The sequence below is a fragment of the Penaeus vannamei genome, chromosome 20, assembly GCF_042767895.1.
Source record: "Penaeus vannamei isolate JL-2024 chromosome 20, ASM4276789v1, whole genome shotgun sequence".
Lineage (NCBI taxonomy): Eukaryota > Metazoa > Arthropoda > Malacostraca > Decapoda > Penaeidae > Penaeus > Penaeus vannamei.
In genome coordinates this window covers 32416549-32426548 of record NC_091568.1, presented here as the reverse complement: position 1 = coordinate 32426548, position 10000 = coordinate 32416549, and the positions used below count along the sequence as shown (strand labels likewise).

At 37.6% G+C, this 10000-nt stretch overlaps 1 protein-coding gene across 1 annotated transcript in view; it reads right to left on the bottom strand.

The window, feature by feature from the left end:
- The window catches only part of LOC113815632 (trypsin-2), a 13866-nt gene that overhangs the window by 3629 nt on the left and 237 nt on the right, over nt 1-10000 (bottom strand). Inside the window, exons 2-4 of the mRNA XM_027367651.2 lie at nt 7986-8067; nt 7545-7686; nt 2746-2915 (exon numbers count right to left, since the gene is read on the bottom strand). Of these exons, the coding sequence (XP_027223452.2) occupies nt 2746-2915; nt 7545-7686; nt 7986-8067 (394 nt within the window). The remainder of the gene's footprint in view (nt 1-2745; nt 2916-7544; nt 7687-7985; nt 8068-10000) is intronic.

Below are 10000 nucleotides of genomic sequence, written 5' to 3'. Positions count from 1 at the left end.
AGAAGAAAAAATTGAGTAAGTAATCAAAGTACAAGAAGCTGTTATGCAGAAGGAAATCAATTTGTCAAGCAGCCAGGCTTAAGTAATGGAAGAGGCAAAAAAGATGACAGCTACATATGCCAATGTATCAAAGATAAACTAAACTAAATGAAATGGAAAAAATATAAACATACATCATGATCTCAAAGGAAGAAATTAAGACAGCTTGAAGAGACGGCAAAGAAAATTGAATTCAAATCACACCTGAAGTAACATGCAAGGAATATTGCTAATTTGGCTGATGTGAACAAGGACATACTCATATTGGGACATGAAGAAAAAGTGGTAGAAGGTGGAACTGAACGATACGACGAGGACATGAAATTGATTGTAATCATTCTCAAGGTCGTTAATCCCGGATTCGCGGAGCAGAATATCATAGCTCACAAGAGGTTGGGATTATTCGAAAAGGGAAAGAAACACCCTTTGAACGCAACTTTCATGAATAAGCAAATGGTGACTGATATAACAAAGAAAGCCAAAGTCCTCTCCGTCCATGATGAATATAAGAAAATCTGAATAAGAAAAAATACAAAGGAATTAGAAATTAAGCAAGACCCCATAGTGAAACTGAAGCCAAGTGAGGGAAAAACAAACGGGGTAAACATATTAATAACTATAATATACATGTCACCTCACGTACCGGTGTGATCACAAGAAAATTACCAAAAGAACGCATTTAAGGGACATTAAGGAGCCTGGAAGAAGTGCTACAACTTCCGGACACCAATGGAAAAGAAAATCTTGTCATAGGGGATTTTGATAGAAAAACCGACTGGGAAAATTTCGATCCCAGAGCGCAGCAACAATTGTCATGAATGCGTATTACCCTTTACAGAATGTAACAGATCATACCAGGGTAAGCGGGTTAAATAGACCGTCTATGGTTGATCGAATAGGCACAAACCACAATGCAACAATTATTTTATTCCATGATTTACGGATCCGCTGCACTTGTTTCTCCTGACTTTCGAAAATAAAAATAATTGAGAAATCGACTTCACTTATTCCCCGCCGCACCTAATCCGATACGAATTGATTCCGTTGTGAACAAAATGAAAATATTTCTAAAATCAACTTTTAACATCTTTTTTTTTTTTTTTTTCTGCCGATGGTCAACACAGTCAACCATCGAAAAGAAATCAATACAGATGTAACAAAAATAACCTCGTCTACATTCCCTTTCCGGTGATGTGTACACGCTCCGAAATACACCTGAACGCGCTGGAGTCGAAGTCTGTAGATTTAACCTCTAGAAACCTCAACAATCGATGGTTTCTGCCGTTTATCTCAAGTACAATATGTCACCGATTCTGTCAAAGAAGATCATTCCTGTTTATGGACACGTGAACAACACAGATTCTAGACGTGATGTCACTTTGTCATCGGTATTTCATTTTTTTTTTACCGCCTGTCTCGTGTTTTCAGAAATCAATAAACTGTTCTTAAAAGATTCAAAACACCCAATGAACTTTATTTTTATTTTGCTACCGCCTGTCAGAGGTTTTTAGAAATAAAATCCGTAAACCAAGGAATAAAATAATTGTGGCCTAAAGGTGATATTAAGGATATCGAGTACTGTTCTCCTTTAGGAAAAGGCGACCATGTAGTAATTAAACTAAAACAGTGTCTACTACAGGAAAAACATCGTAAGTAAGGAAAGAAAGGAGAAGTACGATTACCAGAAAGGTGATTATAGAAGCCTTAAAACATTTCTTTGGTGGCATAAACTGGGAAACACTTCTGGGCGATGAGAACCTTGATGTTCAATGTTAAGAATTTTGTGGTCTATAAAAAAGTAGACATTTTCATGCCAATACCTCTATAATGACACCGAGAACTTGTTCATGTGGAGTTGTATTTGGAAAAAAATAATTCAACACCAAGATATGCCACGTAGGCGGGTTCGGAGAAAGTGAAAATCGCCCACAATTCCACTATAGATTGAAACGTAATATTAAACACCGCCGACAGGAAAAAAGACCTTGGGGTAATCATAAACAGAAACCTAAGCCCAGACAATCATATAAATTAAAAAGTCCATTAAACGCTATGGCATTTCCAACATGAAGAGGGCATTCTTGTATATGGACGGATATGGTATAGATCATTACAGCAATCCTAAGACATTGCCTTGAGTATACTGCAGTGATATGGAATCCACAATTAAAAAAGGATATTGACAAACTGGAAAGAGTTCAAAGAGCGGCCACAAGATGCCACCTACTCTAAGAGATATGAGTTACGAAGATAGACTACAAAAATTGGGACTTACTACTTTGGAAGAAAAGGAAAGGGGGGCATGATTATGTTGTTCGACTATATTACATCAAGAGTGATTTTAGACAAAGAAGATTTGATAATCTGGAACACAAGAAAGGCGAGAGGACACAATAAAACGAGCCAATAAATATGTCAAAAAATTAGTTTCCCAAGCAGAACTACTGAAGCATGGAACAGTCTTATATATGAAAAAAAAAAAAACCTGTGCCAAAAATGTGCATCAATTCAAAAATTTATACGATAATCTAAAAAAAGCAGACGGGACCATTTGAGCTTAGTTCTCCCGTATTGAAACTACAAGGGAAGAACGACTAGTTAAGAACACGCACAAACGTACACGTACACGCACACGCACACACATACGTACACAAACGCACAAACACACACACACACACACACATACACACAAAAAATGTATCTTACTATTAATCGTCGCCAGCTTCTCCAGCTTCAAGATAGCCAAGTCTTCCTTTAAGGGGTCCATTCTGTACCACTTTCGCTGAAACACTTCGGCCACTGGAATGACCTGCGCCGTTTTAGCCTCGTCATCCACTTTATTGATGCCAAGTAGGACCTTATAATCCCTGAACATACTGATAACAGAAAAGAGAATTAGGAGAATAGATAGCTATTGTGACGAAGAAAGAAGAAAAAGGAGTAGTCAATATACTGTCAAGAGAAAAGAGGGAAAAGGGAAGTATATTGTCAAGAAGTGAAAGGAGAATAGATAGGTATTGTGACGAAAAAAGGAATAGCCAATATACTGTTAAAAGAGAAGAGGGAAAAGGGAACTATTTTATCAGGAAGTGAAAGGAGAACAGATAGCTATTGTGACGAAAAAAGTAGCAAATATATGATGTTGTATAGTTATGCTGAAACAGTCACCCACAATTAATACTACTGCAACAACCTGCTCATATGAATTACTCGACGCATAAGACTCAGCTCCACAAAGTAATTTTGATGACCCGAATTCAAATCTTGCAAATGTAAAACCGTGGATATTCCTTGTGCTTAGCCATTCATAAACCCTAAATAATTTGTTATCATTAATTCTAGGATCATCATCATCATCATCATCATTGCTGCTATTATTGTATTTATCGTCAAAATCATTATTATTATTGTCATTACCACAGTTTTCTCTAGTTTTTCATCGTCACTGCTCTTATTATCATAATTATTGTCATTACCACAGTATTCTCCAGGTTTTTATCGTCACTTCTCTTGTCATCATAATTATCATCATTACCACAGTATTCTCCAGGTTTTTATTGTCACTGCTCTTATTATCATAATTATTGTCATTACCACAGTATTCTCCTGGTTTTTATCGTCACGTCTCTTGTCATCATAATTATTGTCATTACCACAGTTTTCTCCAGGTCTTTATCGTCACTTCTCTTGTCATCATAATTATTGTCATTACCATAGTTTTCTCCAGGTTTTTATCGTCACTTCTCTTGTCATCATAATTATTGTCATTACCACAGTATTCTCCAGGTTTTTATCGTCACTTCTCTTGTCATCATAATCATTGTCATTACCACAGTTTTCTCCAGGTTTTTATCGTCACTTCTCTTGTCATCATAATTATTGTCATTACCACAGTATTCTCCAGGTTTTTATCGTCACTTCTCTTGTCATCATAATTATTGTCATTACCACAGTATTCTCCTGGTTTTTATCGTCACTTCTCTTGTCATCATAATTATTGTCATTACCACAGTTTTCTCCAGGTTTTTTATCGTCACTTCTCTAGTCATCATAATTATTGTCATTACCACAGTATTCTCCAGGTTTTTATCGTCACTTCTCTTGTCATCATAATTATTGTCATTACCACAGTATTCTCCAGGTTTTTATCGTCACTTCTCTTGTCATCATAATTATTGTCATTACCACAGTATTCTCCAGGTTTTTATCGTCACTTCTCTTGTCATCATAATTATTGTCATTACCACAGTATTCTCCAGGTTTTTATCGTCACTTCTCTTGTCATCATAATTATTGTCATTACCACAGTATTCTCTAGGTTTTTATCGTCACTTCTCTTGTCATCATAATTATTGTCATTACCACAGTATTCTCCAGGTTTTTATCGTCACTTCTCTTGTCATCATAATTACTGTCATTACCACAGTTTTCTCTAGAATGTGGATAGCGTTTATGTGCTATGATATTGGTGAAATGCTAGACCGATATAAATTGTCACACTGAATATTTGGTAACAATGCCTGGTAAAAGTGTTGGATACATGCACCCAGATTAAATTCAGGATTCTATATTTAGTAATGAAGAAAAGTACTTTAAAAATATGTTTAGGACTTCATAATTATGATTTATTTTTTGTTATGAAATATGTATATATGTATATATATATATATATATATATATATATATATATATATATATATATATATATATATATATATATATATATATATATGTATATGTATGTATGTATATATATATATATATATATATATATATATATATATATATATATGTATATGTATATATATCTATATTGTAAGGACACGAAAAAGGATTTTTTTTTAGTTTCAATTCCATTTGTTACAATAGATATTCTTTACTGTAACATACTGCCTGTTTTATTTTGTGTGTAAGGAATGGCCGGGGTGACCGTCCACTGGTAACGAGATTGCAAGACCAGCACGTTACCACTGCACTACACATCACACTGTCAGCACTTCTTCACATTGTCAGCACTTCTTCACACTGTCAGCACTTCTTCACACTGTCGGCACTTCTTCACACTGTCAGCACTTCTTCACATTGTCAGCACTTCTTGACACTGTCAGCACTTCTTGACACTGTCAGCACTTCTTCACATTGTCAGCACTTCTTCACACTGTCAGCACTTCTTCACACTGTCAGCACTTCTTCACATTGTCAGCACTTCTTGACACTGTCAGCACTTCTTCACATTGTCAGCACTTCTTCACACTGTCAGCACTTCTTCACATTGTCAGCACTTCTTCACACTGTCAGCACTTCTTCACATTGTCAGCACTTCTTCACATTGTCAGCACTTCTTCACACTGTCAGCACTTCTTCACATTGTCAGCACTTCTTCACATTGTCAGCACTTCTTCACATTGTCATTACTTCTTGACACTGTCACCACTTCTTGACACTGTCATCACTTTTAGACACTGTCAGCACTTCTTGACACTGTCAGCACTTCTGCACATTGTCAGCACTTCTTGACACTGTCAGCACTTCTTCACATTGTCAGCACTTCACACTGTCAGCACTTCTTCACATTGTCAGCACTTCTTGACACTGTCAGCACTTCTTGACACTGTCAGCACTTCTTGACATTATCAGCACTTCTTGACACTGTCAGCACTTCTTGACATTGTCAGCACTTCTTCACACTGTCAGCACTTCTTCACATTGTCAGCACTTCTTGATACTGTCAGCACTTCTTGACACTGTCATCACTTCTTCACATTGTCAGCACTTCTTCACACTGTCAGCACTTCTTTACATTGTCAGCACTTCTTCACACTGTCAACACTTCTTCATTGTCAGCACTTCTTCACACTGTCAACACTTCTTCACATTGTCAGCACTTCTTCACATTGTCAGCACTTCTTCACACTGTCAGCACTTCTTTACATTGTCAGCACTTCTTCACACTGTCAACACTTCTTCATTGTCAGCACTTCTTCACACTGTCAACACTTCTTCATTGTCAGCACTTCTTGACACTGTCAGCACTTCTTGATACTGTCAGCACTTCTTAACACTGTCAGCACTTCTTCACACTGTCAACACTTCTTCATTGTCAGCACTTCTTGACACTGTCAGCACTTCTTCACATTGTCAGCACTTCTTCACACTGTCAGCACTTCTTCACACTGTCAGCACTTCTTTACATTGTCAGCACTTCTTCACACTGTCAACACTTCTTCATTGTCAGCACTTCTTCACACTGTCAACACTTCTTCATTGTCAGCACTTCTTGACACTGTCAGCACTTCTTGATACTGTCAGCACTTCTTAACACTGTCAGCACTTCTTCACACTGTCAACACTTCTTCATTGTCAGCACTTCTTGACACTGTCAGCACTTCTTCACATTGTCAGCACTTCTTCACACTGTCAGCACTTCTTCACACTGTCAGCACTTCTTCACATTGTCAGCACTTCTTCACACTGTCAACACTTCTTCATTGTCAGCACTTCTTGACACTGTCAGCACTTCTTAACACTGTCAGCACTTCTTCACATTGTCAGCACTTCTTCACATTGTCAGCACTTCTTCACATTGTCAGCACTTCTTCACACTGTCAGCACTTCTTCACATTGTCAGCACTTCTTCACATCATGGGCAATTGTAAATTTGTTTTGAAAAGGTGAATATTATCAAGAATAGTGTAGAAGGATAGGTCTTGAAAGAAAGAAAAAATCTAACTTGTATTATAAGCTGAAGGAAGAAATGGCCTACGGGTTTGGAAAGAGCAAGAAGGGTGCTTAAAATCGTTATTATCATTATTATTATTTTCGCGATCATTATCATCATTACCCTTGTTAATTATATTATCATGATTACTGTGACCATTATCATCTTAATCATATTATCACTATTATCTCTATTATCATTATGGACATTCTCTTCCCCTCAATCATCATTATCACCATCATTCCCCTCAATCATCATTATCACCATCATTCCCCTCAGTCATCATTATCACCATCATTCCCCTCCATCATGATCATCACCATCATTCCCCTTAATCATCATTATCACCATCATTCCCCTCAGTCATCATTATCACCATCATTCCCCTCCATCATGATCATCACCATCATTCCCCTTAATCATCATTATCACCATCATTCCCCTCAGTCATCATTATCACCATCATTCCCCTCAGTCATCATTATCACCATCATTCCCATCAATCATCATTATCACCATCATTCCCCTTAATCATCATTATCACCATCATTCCCCTCAGTCATCATTATCACCATCATTCCCCTCCATCATGATCATCACCATCATTCCCCTCAGTCATCATTATCACCATCATTCCCCTCCATCATGATCATCACCATCATTCCCCTCCATCATGATCATCACCATCATTCCCCTTAATCATCATTATCACCATCATTCCCCTCAATCATCATTACCACCAATATTTCCATCAATCATCACCATCATCAAGTAACCATTACCTCACCTGTCCACACAATGAGCAGCTGTTAACGCGAACCGGTCGTGTATGAGGGTGGCGGAGCAGAAGTACGACCGGCCCCGAATGAGGACGCCCATGAACCCGTACTTGAATGGGGGTGGGTCGAACCCTCCCATCAGGCGCGAATCTAGAAGGAGGAGGGGGTGGGGGGAGAAAAGGGGTCAAAGGGCGTTGGTTTTTTTAAGGTGTGTCTCTTTTTTTTTTTTGCGCGCGTGTATGTGTGTGCGTATTTGTTTGTTTGTTTTGCGTGTGTGTGTATGTGTGCGTGTTTGTTTGTTTGTTTTGCGTGTGTGTGTATGTGTGCGTGTTTGTTTGTTTGTGTTTGTGTGTGTGTGTGTGTGTGTGTGTGTGTGTGTGTGTGTGTGTGTGTGTGTGTGTGTGTGTGTGTGTGTGTGTGTGTGTGTGCGCGCGCAGGTCGAAACTAACCTGGAAGAGGCGGCGGAGGAGGTCCTACAGGATCGAATTCGAGAAGAGAATTTGTGGACGAACTGTTTGTATCGGGATCATCCTGGAAAATAAATGAACTGACACCAATACAAAAAGATTGCGAATATATCATGTAACCTGCGATGGGATGCTGTAATACTACTACTACTAATAATATGTTTTCTATAATCAAAAGCAGTTTAAATTATTTAAGGACGACAATGGTTTGCTTTACTCTGGATGTGTGAAGTGCCATTAGTATATAAAACATGTATAAAGACCATATATATAATTCACAAATATATGTCGCCTCTTTTGTACAGCATCACTTTCATAACTTTTTATTGCACATATGACGTGGCACCGTGTTTTGATTTCTGACTCGCGCATGCGCATGTCACGCGTCGTTAGAGGTCCCGTGCAAGCTGGCCGGGAAGGACGCATCCCTACTCGATAGCGCCGAATAAACCCAGTTAAAAGAACCTACTGTGTTTACTTCCACTTTCATATGTACAAGTGTTTGGAAGACATACTTACCTCGCGTTTTTTTTAAATGGATAGCAGTTGATAGGATAAATTGTTTAATTTGGTTTAAAACTGTAATTTAATTTAATTTATAATCTCGAAAGCTAGTACAGAACTTTATAAGGTGATGTTTCCGTCCCCTACGCTGCTCAGCAGATTTTACCTATCTATTCATTTCTTTGTTCTATTTTTATTTTATCTTATCTATTACCTACGCCAAGAAGGTTACGTATTTTGGTAGCGTGGGTTAGTCAGTTTGTCTGCTTGTTAATTTGTCCGTTGGTTATGATAACAAAAAGTTATGAATAGATTTGTATGATTTTTTTATTAGTGTATCTTACCCTAACTTACATACTAAATTATAATCATTACCTTTATTACCTCCACTAAGGTTATGTTTACGGTCGTCATCACTACATTTAAGAAAAGAGGTGAGGTTAATGTAATTCTTATGCGCTCTAGCTTTGTTATTCATCCAATTGATTTTATCATTTTCACTATATTATTGTTTTGAGAAATGATTTGTTCGATGCATTATGGCTTAAGAAACCTGTCATCAGACTTTTCCGTCGTAACCCCAGAGCCCAAGATCATTAGGGGGAAGGCTAGATCAGTAGCAACTCGAGGTGTCATGGCGTCTGATTCTGATTTTGGAAAAAGCACATTCTGATGACGTCACAAAAGTTACGGATGCTTTGTGAATATTGTCGATCATTTTGCCAGTTTTCAAAAATGATGAAAAATAATTATTTTAATGGTTATATCAAAACAGCCCTGTGGGACGCCATGGCACCTTGAGTTACTACTGATCTAGCCTTCCTCAAATCATTAGGCTCGGGGAGCTGCTACGGTGTTAAAATTAATATTCCGGAAGGAGGATTCTTGTAACTCGAAATACTCCCTGATGAATTTTCTGTCACTGAGCAAGCACAAAAGATCCACAAAGCCACACGATAATGACTCCGCGGCCAACCACGAAGGCAGTCGTAATAAAGATTATATAAGATATTTCAGGGTGCAGAAAGTTTGTGTTAAAGGGGCTGACACGTATTGGATGATAAAAAACATCACATCCTCAGAATTTCTAATAATCTACGGGAAATCTGGTCAAATGTCCAACATTCCGCTATAAACCAATCAAAATTTCTAACATTCTGACTACTTGAAATTTCCTTGAATCGAAAGCCGCTGAAAATGTCTGACAATGCTGATAACCTTTCTCGCCTTCATGTTTACTGCCACTGATATTTCCTGACATTTTTGCGAAACTCTTGACTTCAGTGATCGTTTGAGAAAGAATATGATATCATTAAATTTCGATAACCAAGATTTCTGATGCATTTATAAAAGCATCCGCACGGTATAAAACAAGATGATGCTTCCAGTATTTGCACATACAGATAGAAAAACACGACAAACTAAAGACACCATGCATCAATGTGGTAATTCATTGGAATTTTATATCTTTGGTTTGCCGATTTGAAAAATGT